The sequence below is a fragment of the Rhincodon typus genome, chromosome 2 (assembly GCF_021869965.1).
Source record: "Rhincodon typus isolate 14 chromosome 2, sRhiTyp1.1, whole genome shotgun sequence".
In the NCBI taxonomy this organism is placed as follows: domain Eukaryota; kingdom Metazoa; phylum Chordata; class Chondrichthyes; order Orectolobiformes; family Rhincodontidae; genus Rhincodon; species Rhincodon typus.
In genome coordinates, this window is record NC_063333.1 from 80,753,177 (window position 1) to 80,772,686 (window position 19,510).

Here is a 19,510-nt window from a genome sequence, read left to right on the forward strand (position 1 = left end):
TCAGAACCCCCTTCCCCTCCCCCTTTTCTGATGAAGGGTCTAAGCCCAAAACGTCAACTTCAGGAGAACATGCAGGTTAATTGATAAATGTTCTGTGAAAATCAGTAAGAATTTAGGAAGCAACCTGTTTGCAGAAGCATTCTTGTGATCCAAATGAAAAAAAACTTCTAAAAAATGAGTCACCAATGAAGAAGGGAGTATTATTTATAAATTTTGACTGAAACCTTTCCCTAATGATGATGCCACTGAAATTGTTGCCATAGTTTTAGCTGAAACTATTTTATTGTTTAAATGTAGAAATAGAGAAGTAATTCACTCAACAGATGTACTACTGAAGTGCCTACGAGTGGGAATTTGAAATTATTGAAGTGATGTGAGGTTCCTGTTTTGCAATAGCAATCTTAAAGACTCTGAAAAAGCTGTGCATTCTTCCTGTGGAAGGAGAGTATTTGCCTGGGTGTTTTAGCAGTGTACTGCATCATAACTTCTGAAAAACATTTCTGACTTTGCATAATTAATTTTTTAATTTTACAATGTCAAATTATTCCATAATGGCGCTTAGATTTTAATATCTTTGTTTCAACTTCTACTTGAAACTCTCAAACCTTATTTCACGCTTTAAATTTGTAAAAAGTGAAGGATATTTAGTGTGCACTACTTTTTATGTTTGCAATAATTCCTCAGTTCAGAAGATGACATCAATATTGCTAGATACCTGGAGATTCCCTTAATTTTGTGCCAGATTCAAATTGATGCCAAGGCAAAATGAAATCTGTGCCACAGAAATTGGGTCAGTCTTTCTCGAGCAATATTTAATTCCATAAATAAAACGACCTGACCTGCCCCTCAGACTGGATTTTAAAAACTGCATGGATCCCAGTTGGAGGTGGGCATGCAGCTTGGCGTTCCCAGCCTCCATGCCAGTCTGCTGCTGTGGTCTCAGCCATGCTTGAATGAGAATGACTTGGGATTGAATCATCTGCCTACCAGGAACCATTGGGCCACCAATCGAGGTTCATTACTGTTGAAGTCCTGATCCTCCTTTAGCTGAAATCTCTGCCTGGGCAGCCCTGGAACTTTGCACGTCACTAACAAAGAAATAGCTGCACCTGCTATGTTGCCTCTCGAAGATTCTGGCGATGCAGTTGTAGCATTTTGAGGATTTGCCCATACTCGTCCCTTGTAGTCTCCATCTCAATTGCCAGCTGCCACTTCTGCCAGGAGTAGTGTTGTGAAAGTGACACAATATTTTTCAACTTCCGTCATCTGCCTTTTGTTACCTTTTTTTGACTTTTCATGAAGAAACCTCTTTGTAAAACAAGCATTGACTTAAGATAACTGTACAGTCACCTTGTCACATTTGAGCCAAGCATACGAAGCTGATGCAGTGAGATGTGAAGAAACCTTTGACTCCTATTTTTAATTTGTATATTTCTCACATTGGAAGGAATGTTGCCTGCAGAATGCAGAGCTTGAGAAAATGCTGATTCCTACATGAGAATGTGCAAATGAGCTGCATTTCAGGCAAACTGCTTTGGGCAGAGCTGAGAAGGATTTGTAACGCAACTGGAAGACCTTATTTCACCCACTTTCTGTCTGTCTGTCTATCTTTTCCTGCCTGTGCTCTTGGTCTTTCTCTCTTCACACCCCACCTCCACCAGCTGGAGAAGCAGCACCCAAAGATAAAGCTAATTGGAGAAAAGTCTATTCACTGTTGATTTAGACAATATTTACAGATTTTGCCACTCTTGAGATTACATGATGTCTATTAAGCAATTGTAGTCTCAGCTTGCACCTAATACCTCAAGAACTAAAGGATTCTTTTAAATGCATACTCAGTCTTTTTTTTGTATTAGACGCACCCCATTTTAAACTTTATACTTAAATTTGTGTGTTTGACGTTGCAGTTTATTTTTTTCCTTTCTGGATCAACTGGCAATAAAATTTCCCTTTCACTCAAGTAAACCTGGTAACTTACTCCTTTCGGTACATTTGAATTGGAAATATGTAAAATTTGTAAAACACTTGTGATCAACCAAGGGCATATAAAAAGGGAGCCAATTCACCTCTCTTCATTTGACCAGATCAATAGTGGAGTGCATCCCTTCAGGCTTCTACCAGGGAAATAGCCAGCCATCCCCAATTGTACAGATGTCTAGCTTACTTCCTGGAGTTTAGTTGAAAGCTTTGAACATGTCTATTGGCGGGGTTCGTCTTAATCATGCTATGCTGGATCAGGGCCTGTTTCTGGCTCCCATTCCTGGTTCCTGAACCCTGATTGAAATTCCACCTTCTCTGTTTTGACATGCTGTGATTTAGATATGTGTCCTGATACATTGTTACCGCTGTGTTTTGCAGTTATATTGATTAACAAGCATTTCATTGAAAAATTATTTCATCTGAATAAATCATCACTGACTTATTTTTGCTTGTGAACATTTTTTGTGGCAAGGACTTCTACTACTAATCTCGAAAGAAATTCTGGAGGTTAAGCGTATTGTAGGCATGGTATTCCTCAGTATTTTAAGTCATTTTTGGAGTAAGTGATATTACTGTTGGAGGCTGTAGTTAAAAAGTGTCATATTAGGAGTTGTACTGGTTGGTTGACCAAAATGAATTAAAACATGTACAATAGGATAATCTATTTTAGAAATTAGTTTGCGGGGTAAAAAACAATAACTTTACGTTAACCATCTGCTGTTCTTCAATATTCGAAGTTATTTATCTGTGAGCCAGTTAGTCAGTAACATTTTATCCAGTGAGCTATGGAATTTATTTTAGGCATGGGGATCTGGATCATTTGTTAAGGTCTAATCATTATGAATAGCACAGACTCCATAATTAAAGAAGTATTGTTTATATTAATTAATGGTGCATTGTCAGACTTGAACTTACTACCAACTTTATGAACAAATGACTAGACTAAAATTAGGATAGTTTTCGATACAAAAAAGACTCACTTATTTTGATTGAAAAAATATCTATTGCTGTTTTATACCACACTTGAAAACAACGAAACTAAGCTTTAGCTTTCTTTGAAAGGATTAGCTCTTGTATTACAAGGCCTTATTTCTAGCCTTTTTGAAACCACATTAATGTTGAATAATTCTCTACAGATTGCATTGATCTGAATTGCATAGATTTTGATTTGGATCTTTGTGCATGTGTTGTACAAGAATAAAATTACCAAGTAAGTGTAAACCTAAAAGTTAAAAGATGTCTTTTAAAGTAGAGGTTATTGGTTGGCCAATGGAGCATAATTTGTCAGAAATTCAAATGAAGCTTGTGTGGTTTGTTTGTCAAATGAAATAGGGTTGCAAATTCTCCAGGTAATTTACTATCTGCTATATTTGTATGTCATCATTTCCCCGTGGAATAAGAAATTGTGTAGCAGGCATTTAAACAAAACTAAGTGTATATCACAGCTGGAGCAGCAGGTAATTAGTCTTGCTGCACCTGGATTGCAGTGGAATGACAGCAAGTTGAACATTCTGACAGCAAACTAGTGACCCCTACTGGAAGTCTGCAAGTAAGAATTTAGTGGTGATGATATTGAGCTGAAGCTGTGTCAGCTTTAATTCATAGGGCTCCAAGGCTTGCAAAGGAAAAATAAAGACTGACTGCAGTGTGGCATTGAGGAAGTGTTGCACTGTTGGAGGTGCAATCTTTTGGATGAGTTTAATGTTGAATGGGTGTCAAATCAGTTAGAGGGAAAAAAAGAAGTCAAAAAGGAAAAATTATTTTTCTACAGAAACTTTGTTTAGAAAATCCAACAGATAAAGCCTACAGAATTAGGTTTCACATTGTATTAGGTAACTTCCATTGCCAGAGATATTAATTGGTAGTAATTAGTAATCATACTTTTTGAGATGATACATTGGATAAGACTTCACTTTCTATAGAGAGTTTTGTTAGTATGCTAACCAGTTTCCCATGTTGTACTCTGTGAGCTTGAGCTTATTGGAACATGTTGATCTACGGTGGCCCCTAGTTAAACTGCTCAATTTCGACTTTCTTGCCCTTGTTTTCAGATCCAACCATCATCTAACCTGACTCCATCTCTCTCACCACTCCTGCAACCGTACTGCACAACCTTCCAAGATATTTGGACTGTTCCAATTCTGGCCTTTTGAGCATTCTGCATTTTTTTTTATTTCTCTGCCATCAATAGCTCTAAGATCTGGGATTCCTTGCACCTATTAATCCAGTAAACTTTTGACTCTGTCTCTCTTTTCAAGGTGTTATGTCAAACCACCACTTTAACCAAGCAGCTGACCTGGTGTCACATTTTGTCTGGCAGTGCTCTTGTGAAGTGACTTGATATGTTTTATCATTTCAAGTGATATATAATGAAAGTTTATTATTCATTATTAATAGCAACTTTACAGCAATCAGTACACTTCACTGGTGAGTTTGAACAGTAAGATGCTAATTTTGAGAATCTAATGGCATAGTGGTGCATCTTGTGAATCAATAATGGGTGACTGCAGTTAGCGCCTCTGTTACTTCTGCAAGAAAATCTGAGCCAACACACCCCACTGCTGTTTAAGATATTCGAGATATATCAACGAGGGAATAACTTGCTCTGTAGTTAGCCTGAGAGTAATCTGAAGACTGTTAGAAGATTGAATATTTAATGTGAATGTGTAGCATTATTTCTGATCCAGATTAGGATCAATATTTATTCTTTGCTTCACATTAGACAGTTGATTTGCCTTTCTACCATAGTGAATCAGCGGGCATCTGAGTTGCATTCTGATTTGGTTGTGCTGACATACGTAACTTTTCGATAGTACACAATACTGGCTTGATTCAACCTGGTTAGAAATAGGCTGTCATTGCCTGTGGCATTTTGGCCAAAATGCTTTGTATCAGAAATAATGAAGCGAGGTAAATTATCAATCTGTTTTCAGAGCATTATATTCTAAATGCAGCCGTATTTTGATTGGCTGGAGTTAGCTGACAGTAAGACCTGTTGGTAATGATGCTGTAGTAGCTTTGTTAATGTGTCTCCAAATAATAAAGTGTTGCACAACAGATAGAACTCAGTTGTCATAGCATTTAGATTTAATCTTTAAATTAGAATTTTGCTTCCCAGTAATCAGATATGTATAAACCAAAAAGTTAATTAGAATGAATGACTTGGTAAAAGGTTTCACATACGAATTAAGAATAATTTACTGCAGGTTGGCAGAGAGCCAAACAATTGCAATTATTTTAATCTATCTGTTTGGACATGTTTTTACACACCTCTGGTGCAGGTGAGACTTGAATCCAAACCTACTATCCCAGGGATAGGACATTACCACTACACACAAACAATTTTACAAAGGTTTTATTGTGGATCTATGATTTTAGTGTGCATACTGGTTTCTACTTTTTTTTTCCCTTATCCAGGAACCAATCTCCCTGTTATGAGTTAAAATCCCAGATCTTCGTAGAATCCCTGCATTGTGGAAACAGGCCCTTCAGCCCAACAAGTCCACCCAGACCCATCCCCCTAATTTACACATCACTCTGGGCAATTTAGCATGGCCAATCCACCTAATCTGCACATCTTTTGACTGTGGGAGGAAACTGGAGCACCCAGAGGAAGCCCATGCAGACACGGGGAGAATGTGCAAACTTGTCACAGACAGTCACCTGAGGGTGGAATCGAACCCAGGTCCCTGGCGCTGTGAGGCAGCAGTGCTAACCATTGAGCCACTGTGCCACTATTAAACCATTCAGACATATTATGTCACATCTCTGGCACAAGTGGAACAATTTTTGGTGTAACAATCAATTGCTTTTAAAATTGATTTTATTGAAATAGTTGAATTTCTGTGTACATTAACTCAAGGTGATTAAGTTAAATGAACGAGTTTATTTACCACCTTGTACATGAACCCTGTTTCCATTTTGAGTATTGTACATGTCAAAAGGCACCCAGTTTAAAAAAAAGACTAATTATCTGAGTAGCTAAATAAAATATGCATCGTAATATTTTCTTTGTCAAAAACAGAAGTTGCTGGAAAAGCTTAGCAGGTCTGGCAGCATCTGTGAAAAGAAATCAGTTAACCTTTTGGGTCTGGCGACCCTTCCTCCGAACTGGCTGAGCCTTTCAAGCAACTTCTGATTTAGCTTCTGATTTACAGTATCTGAAGTTCATTTTCATTTTTATTTAATATTTTCTTTGTTTTGGGGAGTGCAGTAAAGATTTAAACATGAATGGATGACTTTTTTTTTTAAACTGCTTGAAATAGAATTGGTCAATTTATAGCATGACCCAAATTAAGTGGAAGTTCAGGTTGTGAGCTAAGCATTTTGATTTTGTGTGGAAGGATAATGAATAAATGCATTTGGGAAAGCACTGGTACTAATTTGCTTCTAAATATTCTTTGTTTGCTTCAAGTCTCTAAAGGACTGCCTTTAGTTTTTTTTATTAAGTATGGTTGGGAATGCCAATGTTCAGAGTTAAATGTGAAAGGAATGCAATGTAACAGTTGGGAATTTTGAGTCTTGAACTGAAATTTTATTTAATATTTTGCAATTAACTTTAGCTTTAAGTTTCTCCAGATTTTATTTAGTAGTTGACAGTTCGTCAGTTGCCTGTAGGTGATTACTTGAATAGCTGTTAATTACTTTGAGCAGAAAACTGAGTCAGCACTTGAAACGCACCTGCTCTGAGTCTGATAGCCATTGAGCAAGATTGAGAGGTTTGGTATCTCAATTAGTTTGGTCCATCTCAGTTGCACTACACTGGGAGGTACAAGTTCAGAATGGGCCTGTTGGACAAATAAGGTGTAGTAACAGAAATCCCAGAGAAACTGATCCTATGCCACACGTACAATGTTCTTGCTACTTGAGGAGAAAGACAAAAACTAATGGAAGGACAGCAGAATGCAGACTCCAGTATCTGGAAGAAGGAAACTGAAGAGAAACATTTTAATGTGATAGTTGGAGGGAATTGGCAAGAATGAGTCTTTTTATTCACCGGTTCAGGAGTCCTACATAGTATGAAAAGGAAATATTGGAAATACTCAGCCAGTCAGGCAACGTGTGGCAAGAGAGAGATTTTAGTGTGTGAAATCGATTATCTTTTCTTAGAATTACAAAAGGTTAGAAATGTAAAGTTTTTTTTTAAGCAGAAAAGGGTGTGTGCAATGGTTAAGTTTTGAATAAGCACAAACGAAAGGCCAATGATAGAGCAGAAGACAGGGAAAAAATATGATTTGGTACTGCTGCACCAAATTCAAAGATGTGTCTAAAGGGAGCATGAATGGCAGAATGATGTCTGCAAACAAAACCACGTTGGATAAAATCTGCAAAGTGAAAGAAAACAAAATAAGTGGATGTAGATAGGGAAGGAGGTTATGGTTGGAATTTTGCAACTGTGTTAAGTCCAGAAAGCTGTAAAATCAAAAATTATAAGATGCTGTTCCTTTCGCTTATGCAGCTCTTCATCAGCTCAGCATAGAGGCCTGAGAACCGTGAGAGCAAGTTGCACATTCAGATACAGACTGTGATTGCTCCGAATGTTGAAATGGGCTTTTGAGAACCTCCGTTGCTACTCTTGTTCTCAATGTGCCAGAATTCTTTTATTTTAATAGCCTATTTGAAAACAACACCATCTGAGTAAGCTGCCAAAGGTATTTGAGGAGTTAGCTAACACATTTTCCTGTGCATGGTATGTATTTCTTTATTGATTTCTATGTTACGCTGATCCACAGGATCGCACTGAAGATCAGCTATAAGCTACAGAAACTCTGGGCACGACAGGACCGTTAAAGCATGCAAATAAAAACATGCAGATGTTCTGAGAAATAATTGCAAATAAGATCATAGCGTTCAAGATTGAAGTGTTTTATTTTAGCTTCTGTTATTTGCCTTCTCTTCTAAAGGTAGTGACTCTTGTAGAGTCATAGAGATATAGAGCACAGAAACAAGCCCTTCGGTCCAATTCGTCCATGCTGACCAGATCGCCTAAATAAATCCAGTCCCGTTTGTCAGCATGTGGCCCATAACCCCCTCGATCCTTCCTATTCATCTACCCATCCAGATTCCTTTTAAATGTTGAAATTGTGCCAGCCTCCTCCACTTCTTCTGGCAGCTCATTCCATAAATGCACTGCACTCCGCATGAAAACGTTGTCCTTTTTAGATCCCTTTTAAATCTGTGCCCTCTAGTTTTGGGTTCCCCACCCTGGGGAAAAGACCTTGTCTATTTACCCTATCCATGCCCCTCATGATTTTATGAACCTCTATAAGGCCACACCTCAGCCTCTGACACTCCAGGGAAAATAGCCCCAGCCGATTTCAGCCTGTCCCTCTAGGTCAAATCCTCCAAGCCTGGTAACATCCTTATAAATCTTTTCTGAGCTCTTTCAAGTTTCGCAACATCCATCCTATAGCATTTTGGAAACCCCTTGATGACTCTGGTGTAGTTCAGCCAGAATCTGGCGGTGACCTTTTACTTGGGGCAATCACTCTTTCTCCCCATAATAATATGCTGTCCTCTATTGTGATCAGATCTCACTGGGTTGAGAAAGGTTTCAACTCTGCTTGTGATGGCCCTCTTGATTTCCCCCATTACTACCACCTGTTTGTTTTGCCAGGACGGGGTCTTTTTGCATCCACATTTGATGTTGTTAGTGGTGACCGGAAGGGTGTCCAAGAAGGTTAAAACCAGAATGGACTCTTCAAGTGGCAGCGTCACTGGTGGTTCATCTGCCATTGGGAGGTGGCTCAAGGTATCTGCATTTGCCACTTGGTCTCCCGGATGGTGTTTCAACTTTTAATTGTGCGCACTCTGAATAAAAGCCTACCGCCGAATTCGACCTGAAGCTGAGTGGCACAGCCCTGTCCTCTTTAAGTAGCCCCAGTAGGGGTTTGCGATCCAATACCATCAGTCAAAGTCCGGGAAGCATATGCTATCAGGCCTTCCTCTCTGCTGGGCCACTGGTGAGCCAGCACTACCCCGATACAAAATGGAGAGGCATGGCGAGTCACTTCCACATCTCACTTGTGATCGTTATGTGCCAACGACTTAGATGGCAATAGATGCTGCTTCGTTTTCCTGAAGGCTACATCTTGGCTACAAGACCATTTCCAAACCTGACTCCTTTTCAATAGCAAATGTAATGGTGCCAGGATGGAGGCCAGGTTATGTATGAATATTCTGTAATAATTCACCAATCCAAGGAAAGACCTAAGCTCCAGTAAAGATGTTGGAACCGGGTACCTTTGATCACCCTCACTTTATCTTCCTACAGGTGTAACCCGGTCTTGTCAACTCTCTAGCCCAAGTAGGTGACTTGGGGTACCTGGAACACATACTTTCCCTCCTGAGGCGTACCCCGGCCTTGGAGAAATGATTAAGCACTATGTCCAAGTTCTCTAAATGCTCTTTTATTGATCTTCCTGGTTGTTAGCATGTCATTTGGATAAATGGCCATGTTCTTCATTTTCTGCTGGAAAATGGAACATGCTGATGAAACCTCAAAAGGCAGTTTCGTATATTGGTACAAACACTTATGGGTATTAATTGTAGCAAACCTCTGGGAATCCTCATCTAACCACAGTTGCAGGTACACATGGCTTGTGTACAGCTTTGCAAAAGACAGCACTCCCCCCATCCTGCCAGTTTTTTGTGTACAAGTTCTCTGTGGGAGGGACTGGATATTTATCCAGCTGCGAGAAGTGGTTCACCATTCCTTCGAAATTCCCACAAAGGTGAACTGACCCATTGGCCCTTAACAGTCAGTACAACCGGTGCTGCCCATTCCACAAACTGGACTGGTTTGATGATTCCTTCGCTTTCCAACCTCTTGATTTCTACCTCTACTTGTGCATGCAAGGCTGATGGCACTGGGCAGGCCTCATAGAATCGTGGAATTGCTTCTTGGTCCCTTTTTTTTTGTTAGTTCCTACAACTCCCTGAAAAAACTCCAGGCGTTTAGTTAGGACTTCACTCAGGCAGCTATTTTCTAATCAAAAAATGTTGAGCCAATCAACATGCATCTTTCTTGACCAATTTTGCCCCATTTAAGTTTTGGCACAAACCTTTTCGTACGATCAGCGGTAACTGAACCAGCTGTTCTCATGAGAGACCAGAACTTAAGTTATACTGTTAATCTGTAGGGACATCCCAGTATAGTTTCTCAGCCTGGCCGAGGTCTTGCACAAACTTAAGAGCTGGAGTCCAAAGCAAATTTTGATAAAGACTGGTTCTACGATCAATGTTACAGCTGTGCCAGTATTGACTTCCATTAGAACTGGATGTCCATTCAACTGGATGTTTATTTTTGGTTCTGATTTGGATGTTGCTAAGCAATTTAACTATTCCAAACCAGCTGTAGTTCAACTTTCCAGGGTGTGCCCTACCCTAGATACCAGTCTGAGTTCCCTTACTCAATTCAGGCCTGGTGGGATTCTTTTGCTGTCTCAAGTCCAACACCGGCAGGAACTGCAATGGGTTGTCGGCCTGGATCCTTGAGAGAGTTTTTAATCATTTGGCTGAGACTTGGCTTTGGGTTTTAGCTGTGGACTGACCCTAGGGTCCCTCTCTCCAGGATATGCCATGAGTGAGGCTATGCAATTGCCTTCACTCAAGTGGTGTTCCCCAAGCTCAGTCAGACTGGCGAGGATGTCCATTTCCATTGGCATACCCTGTAACTCCTAAGCTCCACTTGCTGCATTTTCTAACAACAAAGCCAGTTCTAGTGCCTGTTTGAAGTCCAGTTGCACTTCAGCGAGTAGGCACTTTTTGCATGGTCACATCATTAATCCCACATACCAAATGACCTCTTCTCAGTATCTCACTGAGGGTTAAATCAAAATCACATGCATCTGCCAGTCATCTTAACCCTTGTCAAAAATCCTGATACGGATTCCTCTGGTTTTCGAACTGTCGAGTAAAACTGATTGCATCCCAGAACGAGAAGAGGATTGGTGTTGTAATATTCCTTAGCTAAATCCATTAACTCTAGAAAGGTTTTGGCAGCCAGTTCCTCCCAGGACAGTTAGGCTCCCAATAACCAAGGAAGCTGCAGGTCCACCGCTGTCAGGAGAACTACTTGTTGCTTTTCGTCTGCCCCGATGTCATTTGCCTGGAAAAAATAATGCATTCTTTCTACATACTTCGCCCAGTCTTCGGCAGGATCAAACAAGTGAAGCTTCCCAAATAGTTGCATGATGTCAGCAATGTTTACCCTAATTCAAAGATGACTGAGTGGATCGCTTTAGGGGCGTGTTTTCCTTTTGTTGCCACGATATGATTCCACGAAGGTCAGTATCCCGTCAGCAAGTCTCCTTTTACACGTACACAGTACGTGACACTAACCCAGCTAGCACAGAGCCAGCTCCTAGAGTGAGCAGAACCCCTGACTGAGGCTGTTAAACTGTTCCAATCAGGGAACTCATTCTGAGAGATCCACCTGGCTGACATCATTCCAATCGCTACAGTAGTGAAGATTTATGCCCCCATTCTAGCTGTATCTTGATTCAAGCTGTTCCAGTACAGTTTATAAAATTAACAATAGACATTTATTCAGGTATGTCCTACCCACAAAAAGACAAATCTCATCCCTCAACCATCAACAGTGATGAAAGGTGTTGCATAGCTATCTATTCATTAATCTGCTTCAACATGCTCAGTTTGGGTTCTGCCAGAGTACCATGAGTTGTTAATGTGCAGGTAGCCCACCTGTACCTCACTGAAATGATCCTTGTAAAGCTCAATCCAGAGGATCAGGTTATTGTACAATAAGATGCACTCTTGTGACCCATATATATATGTTTGCCTGGATCTGACGCTGAACTTTTAATGCCCGGTTTCCCACCCCTGAGACCAGGTGGTAGGCAAGTAAAGTTAAATGGTGTTTTGGGAGAACAGTAGTGACTTCCTGGTTTCTCATGTATTTGACCAGGAGCTGGTGGGTGTCAGACGGTTCACATGTCTTTGGACCAATTGAGGTCCTTTAATGGGTAATTGGTGGCCAACTGATATTGCTAGTATTTGTGCCCACACTAGATGGTGAAACTATGATGGCTAGCACCTTAAGACCTTGCGTTCCATGGAAGCAGAAGCAACAACTACAGGCAAATAATTACATGTCAACCATAAAAAACTTTTGGTATTTCCAAGGCCAGTGGAGTCTAATTTACCTTGATTTTCCAGTTGGTGCAGCCTTTATATGAAAGTAAACATTGTTTGCACTGTCTGGGGATTGAACTTTGGACTTGTTTATGGTAATTACAAAATTGAATGTTTAGTAGATCATATCTTGGCATAATTATTGGTCACTCCTCTATGCGGTTTAAGTGTCTTAGCTTTGTAGGAGATGACTTGCACTGCCTAGATTTGTCTTTATCATAGCATGAGTCAAAGGTGGAATGAGATGGCTGTTTTCCATCTAAAGTTGAATTTCTTCCTCTCCTAAACTTTTATTCTCTGAAGGTGAGAAAACAAACATTTCTGAGACAGCTTTGAGTCGTTATACTGTGTGAAAATTTCAGTGTAGTTAAAGTAATAGCTAATATGCATCAACTGAATTACACAACTAGTCAAGTTGATTTGAATATGATGCATAGTCATACAGCACAGAAACAGACCCTTCGGTCCAACCAGTCAATGTTGAACGTAATCCCAAACTAAACTATTCTCACCATCCTGCTCCTGGCCCATATCCTTCCAAACCTTTCCTATTCAAATATCCATCCAAATGTCTTTTAAATGTTGTAATTGTACCCTCAGGAGGTTCATTCCACCAAAAGTCCACCCTTTGTGTAAAAAATTTGCCTGTCTTTTGTAATCTCTCTCCTCGCACCTTAAAAATGTCCTCCTTGATCTTGAAATTCCCCTTAGGGAAAAGACAATTGCCATCGACACTCTGTATACCTCTCATTATTTTATAAACTTCTATCAGGTCACCTGTCAACCTCCTACACTCCAGTCAAAAAAGCTCCAGCCTTTCCTTTATATATGTTGGCCCATATTAGTAGCCATTGTATTTGACTTTTTTTAAATAAAACTCAAAAGTATTCTCCAGTACTTTGAAAATTTTAGACATAGTCTGAGTTCTCTCAGCTTTTTATTTGACCACCCTAACTCTGCTCACAGTTATCCAATTTCCAAAAGAGTTTTTCTGAAGAAGGGTGCCAACCTGAAACATCAGCTTTCCTGCTCCTTTGATACTGCCTGGCCTGTTGTGTTCTTCCAGTTCCATGCTGTGTTATCTCCAAAAGAAAGTTGCTGTCTTCCTTGCACCCTCTCCATGCCTCTATTCACAGACTGTTTGGCACCATGGTTTAATCGGTTTTAAATGCCTCAACAAAACTAACACGTTGCATTTGGTTTAGTTTATTTCCTTTTGGAATATTAACCAGTCATCTAGATGCTGTTTTTTTTAAAGCAAAAGTTAGAATCCATTTTTCCTCAAATACATCATCAGAAGCATCTCTAATTCTGCAGTGTGTGTTTCTAACTTTTTTTTTTTTAAATCTTTTCTCTGTGACTACCTGGCAAGAGAAATTCTGAAATGGGAGAGTGGCTAATTACTGTCCAGTGCAGTTTTCTGATAAGCTGCCTGCAAAGACTAGGAAATAAGTTTTGATAATCTTCATTTCTTTTGCTTTATATTTAGTAGCCATACCTGGGAGTGTGGAGGTATATTTGAGGGTGTTTATATTTATTTGAAAAGTTTGCTGTTGATATGCTGTGCATTGGTTTCACCTTTTCTCATGGGATTTAGGAGCAACATTAAACCATTCAGCCCTTTGAACCTGCTCTGCAATAAGGTTATGGTAATGGCTGCTCTGATTGTGGTCCCAGTTCCGTTTTCCTGAATGCCCCACCTGGAGGCTTTTAGTTTCAACATATCATGGACAATGGTCAGCATTGTAAAATGTCCCCCAGAATGCCTTGTTCACACACCATAATCCAATGGGAATAACCATGGACTGACAGAATATAATCCCAAAAATTCCACATCAGTGTAAAAACAAAAGTAACTTCATTTGCACCAATCAGTAGAAACCTGTGGCCTTGCTTATAAGTAATTGTAGTTTAGAATCATAGAATCAACCTGTTTTGCAAAAAGCAACTATTCTGTACAGTGCAAAACGGAGCTGATTGTTAATATTGTTAAATCTTTAAAAGTGAAAACCAAGAACCCAAGAAATAAAACATTAACAAACCTATATGGTTGAAATATAAATACTTGTATTCTGTTACACCATCCGCTAAACAAGACTTGTATATAAAGTATTTTTGAAAACCAGTTATTCACTTTTTTTTCTATCTATCTTGCTTTCAGGTGAAAAGAAGTTCTCCTGCCCAGAGTGCTCAAAGCGGTTTATGCGGAGTGATCATCTTTCAAAGCATGTCAAAACCCACCAGAACAAGAAAGGTGCTGCTGTTGTCCAAAGTGTTGGGAGCGCCTCACCAGACATGGAGGCATCTGTGGCAGAAGTTCTCGTCTCTCCCAGAATAGTTGCCATAACAACTGCCTCCCAGGATTCCAGTCCAACAATGCCAACCATGGCAAATAGCATAGATGAATATTGATATCTTTAACATGCAGCAGTCTAGATACAGCACTTATCGATTTATTTCAAAGAAGTAGAATCAATATTAAAAATCTAGAAGAGCGTTGGGGGGTGGAAACAACAATTAGATTGCAATTCAAAACCTGTTACATTGATTTGGATCTAACATTTTAACTGAATTAAGTAGCAATATGCCCAGTAGCTGTTGAGCACCAGCCGTTTATTAAATTTGCATATTGAGTATTAAATTTAACAATCTCTAAAAGTTTACCACTTTATTAAAAATGCCATTAAGATAATCCCTCTTGGAAACAGAATTGCTTGTTTGACACTATCCAAAATAAGTCTGTCAATTATGCTTTTTGTTTTTAATTGTGCAATCTTAAACAACAAACTTCTATTAATTATAGCTCTTTATAGAGAATCCCATTTAAAAACAATGAAGATCTCCACTAAGCTTGCTTTATAACATAATCTTGGCCAGATCATTTCTAATGGTCACAGTTTAGTAACCATGCTGATTTATTAAAAAAATTACTGATTTTCTTTTTTTGGGGGGGGTTTTAAAAAAATCAGTTTTTCAACTCCATCTCCTCAGTGGATGACAATCGAAATTTTAAAATAATTGTATACTAGAACCATTTGCTTTAACAGGTAACCAAATTATAATGAATATATGTGAAATAAGTGGAACCAGTACGTTGGTAAGTGACTGCAATAATGGAGAGGCTTAAGGTGATCCTAGTTTGATTAAACCTCTCTGTAAGGAGGAAGATTTTATTCCAAGTTTTATTCACATGTGGAATAGATCTCAACTTGTTAACATTTAATTGTGATGAATGTTTTTGTAGAAATCTGATGTCTGCAGCTGTTTAGTTAATGGAATAGCTTTCTAGGATCCTAATTGTTGAAAGCTGTCAGCTAAGGGGAATATTTGGTTACAGGGTGGCAATTATAACTCCCTTGGATGTCTAAAAAGAAAACTACTTCTATTTTTCTTTTCTTGTGTAAAATACTTGTTTTACAAATGTTTTCAATTAAACTTATGCATGTTTTTTATTCCTATACTGACTTTTCTCATTGTTTAGGCATAAATTTGTTTGTTTGTTTCTTAAAACATTTTCATGGACCAGTTAGTTCTTGTTAGCCCAGTGAGAGAGAGAGTTTTTGTCTGACCTTTACATATTTGGCTTTTGTGTGTATATGTCTGTTTATTTTTTGTTTGCTCTTTAGTTCAATCTTTTAGGAATCATAAATTTATATAGAATCTCCTTTTCATAACGCTATCCTTGCTAGAGCTGTCTTCTGGAGATAAACTAGACACTGATTTGATCCAGTGTCTTAGTAAGTCTCTTGACTGTTTTCAGTGCTCATTCCTTTTTGTACAAATATGTTTATACCACCGAGTTATTCGTGTATTTTGTTGGTCTTAATCCTTGGTACAGCTATATAAGATTATGACATGTATAGTTCTATAAATGGTCAATGTTGCCATTAGTAATACTTGCAGGTTTTTTCCCCCCAGTGAGTTGGTGTCTTGTTGCAAGTGGACATGGCTGTAGAAGATTACAGTTCTGAAATTTGCATCTTGATTATTATTTATCACAAGTATTATTTACTTGCATACTATGTGCAAGGCCAGAAATGAATGAGATGTATTTGTAGGTGCAAGTAAATTTGTCCTTTTGGGAAGCAGTAAAATATAAAATTATATATATATAGATTTTCATCAATATAGTCATTAACTACCGTATTGTGATTATAGTTTGTTTCTGGCCTTGCAAAGTACTTTTACTTTAACTTATGTCTGATTCCATTTGTGCTTATAATCATGCATGTAATGATTAAAAAGAAATAATTGCCCATCAAACTAAATTCTAAATAACTTACAGATGTTTAAGAGTAAAAAGTACACAATTAATATGTGTAAAAATATTAAGAGGGAATATTGTTGATGGTAGCGTTTAGGGAAAAAAATAAATTTTGGTTTTGAATATCAGACTTTCTACAACAAAATTATTAACCTGAATATTTTGTTACAATAATTCACTTGTAAATCTTTTTTTAAAATGTGTTTTCCTGGCATCATAAACTTTTAATATTGGATTCTGCCAGAATGGCCTTAAAAGGCATGATTTGTTCACATTTTTATAATGCAGATTTGTATAAAAGAGTGCATTTTGTGGTGAAAGTGTTTTTTCACCTGCAGCAGAAAACTGAACTTGTCCATTAAAATATCCTTTAAGTTGAGATGCTTGTGCTTGTTGTTTTATTATTTAAACATTCTAATTCATTGTTTTCTTATAGGATGAGGAATTTAGTAAAACCTTTCTGATTTTGTTGACATCTTGATTTATCTTTTCAGTTACACTACAAAAAAGTCATTTACTTTCAACAGACAGACAGACAAAACCCATTTCTTAAGTAGAAAACTATTTTGCTCGCCTCAGCAGTAAGGCCTGCAATACAAAATATAATGTAGGGTAACTGACTATTGAAATAAAATAATAGAATGGGAAAGATTCAAAATACACATTCTACACATGATGATCAGCCTGTTGATTCAGTAACACTTTGAAGTTCCTGAAATTGTTTTTCTTGGTCAGTATGACATTCGTAAGTTAGATTTGAGTAAAATTACCTTTTAATTCTGCAGTTATCATCATCTCTATTTGACTGTAATTTAATGCTGCAGCATTTGGGGTGAATTGAGTATGTTTTCTAATCCCCACCAATGCTTTGTGTGACTGGATATAGTCAAGGCAATAATGTCCTCAAATTTCTCCTTCCACCAATACCCTGTTCTGACAATTCATCATTCATTCTACTCATTGTAGACTGACCACTTTTGAATTTGAATCAGAGTCCTTCTCCATAGTATTGCTACTGATCATGGCATCTTTTTTCCTTTTGCTTCTCTCATTATGGAGTGTGGTTGAGTTTTTTGTTTGAAGTGCAGCTTCTCTTTCACAACAATCTGTGGACATAACCTGATTTTTGCAATATTATGTAGCTTGGTGAAAATTTAAAATTTTCTTGTATTAAAATTGATTGCCATATAGATCATTGCAATGTTCAGGTGTAGCAACTGTAACCCCAGCATTAAAATTTAGTTTAATTTGATATTTGAGTGAGTTGTCATTTTATAAATTCTGAAGATACTTACATAGAACGTATATCGTACAAACCAGAAATACCTAGTTTTAGGTTCTACACCAACTTACTCCATATATACCTTGCCCAACCCGTGCAATGTTTTTAAAACTACAATCCTTTCTGAAGGAGAAAAAGAACCCAACATAGCAATATTTTCCAATAATCCCTCACTTCTAGTACTATCTTTAATTTTTTTTTTGGTATTTTATCTGGTGTTGCTATGTCCTTCTAATAGATTAGAAATAAAAATCTGGACATTATCTATAGGCTTACCAGGATCCTGTACAAATTCAAAATAGTCACTTTTAAATGTTATGTCTCGAGAAATAGATGCAAGTACTCTAATGCCACTTTTTCTCCAATGTATTGTTGAACTGAGATGCTGCTTTGTACTCTTCATTTAGTTTCCTAATATCAGCTACAATGGAAGTTGCAAAATGTAGCTTGTCTACTGTGCTTGGGTAGTTATCTTCTCTTCTAAATCTGCAGTCCTCTTCCCATTCCTCAAAAGAACCAATCCTTGATCCCCTCCATCCGTACAAACCACCCCCATATCTCCAGCTTTCCTCCAAAAACCTTGAATGCATTGTTGCCTCCCAAATCTATGCCTGTTTTTTTTCTGGGGCTCCACGTCCGAATCTGTCCATTCGGATTACACTCCAAAGTACTAAAAAGGGTTTTATCAAAGTCCTAGTTGACATCCTACGTGACTGTGATAAACTATCCCCTCTTGTCCTCTCAACCTGTCTGCAGCTTTTGCCGTGGTTAACCACACCATCCCCCTTCACCTCCCCACCACCCTCTATAGTAGCTGAGACTGCTCCCACTTGGTTCCAATCTTATCTGTCCAGTTGTAGCCAGAGTATCACTTGCAATGACTTCTCTTTCTGTACCTACATTGTTGCTGCTGGTATTGCCTGTGAATCTATTCTTGATGATTTTGGCTATATATGTTCCAAAGACGGCGCATTATTTACCACGTGTAAGCTGATGGTATTCAGCCATATCTCACTACCATCTTTTCCTCTCAAATGCCTCTAACTTGACAGCTCATCAGAGATCCAGCACTGGATGAAGAAAAATTTCCTCCTAAGATGAGACACCTAAAGCCATTGGTTTCAGTCCCAATCATCTCCATTCCCTAGTAATGAACTCCATTCTTTTCTCTTGTATCCAAAGTCCAGCTTTAACCAGATTGTGAATTTAGTGTCATACTGAAAGGAGCTTCCAATTACACATTTGTACCATCACAAAGACTACTTAATTCCATCCTCATTAACCAATTCTACATTGCCTCAGCTAAAAGATTATTATTAGGCATTAATGTCTGTTCAGTGCAATTCTGTACACTGCTGCAGGTCTCCCCTCTGTCCAGCCTCTGAAGTCAAGCCATCTAGTTTTCCCTGACCTAGCCTGTTTTGTTTTTTTTCCCTAATGTTTCATCCAGTGTGAATAGCAGAAGACTCCAGCAACTTTTAAACATTCTTCTGCATGATATCTTTCAAGTTACCCTAGCTTTTTCTATTACCTCATCAGAATATTTCAGCTTGACTTTAATCTTTTGGAATCATTACTGTTGTAATATTTTCTGTTCTGTTGCTACATATTGATGTAATCAATGAGAAATTGAATTTGGTTCTAGTAGTTGAGTTCCACTCTGGTCATCTTATTCTGACTAAAGTAAGCGTTAATGCACAAAACGGTCAGTAAGATGCATGGTCTGAGTGAAGGAGACACTGCTGGAATGAGACTGAGAAAGTCACTGGCAGTTGGGTTGACATGGAAATTTGGGGCAGAGTGAAAGAGATGCTTTAAGGTTTATTCCA

General features: G+C 38.3%; 1 protein-coding gene across 2 annotated transcripts in view; it reads left to right on the top strand.

Moving 5' to 3' along the window:
• Positions 1-16,778, top strand: part of sp4 (sp4 transcription factor) — a 49,023-nt gene extending 32,245 nt beyond the window's left edge. For both annotated transcript variants that reach the window (XM_020529430.2, XM_020529431.2), the window contains exon 6: positions 14,297-16,778. In XM_020529430.2, the coding sequence (XP_020385019.1) occupies positions 14,297-14,547 (251 nt within the window). In that variant the 3' untranslated portion in view covers positions 14,548-16,778. The remainder of the gene's footprint in view (positions 1-14,296) is intronic.
• The last annotated feature ends 2,732 nt before the right edge of the window (positions 16,779-19,510 follow it).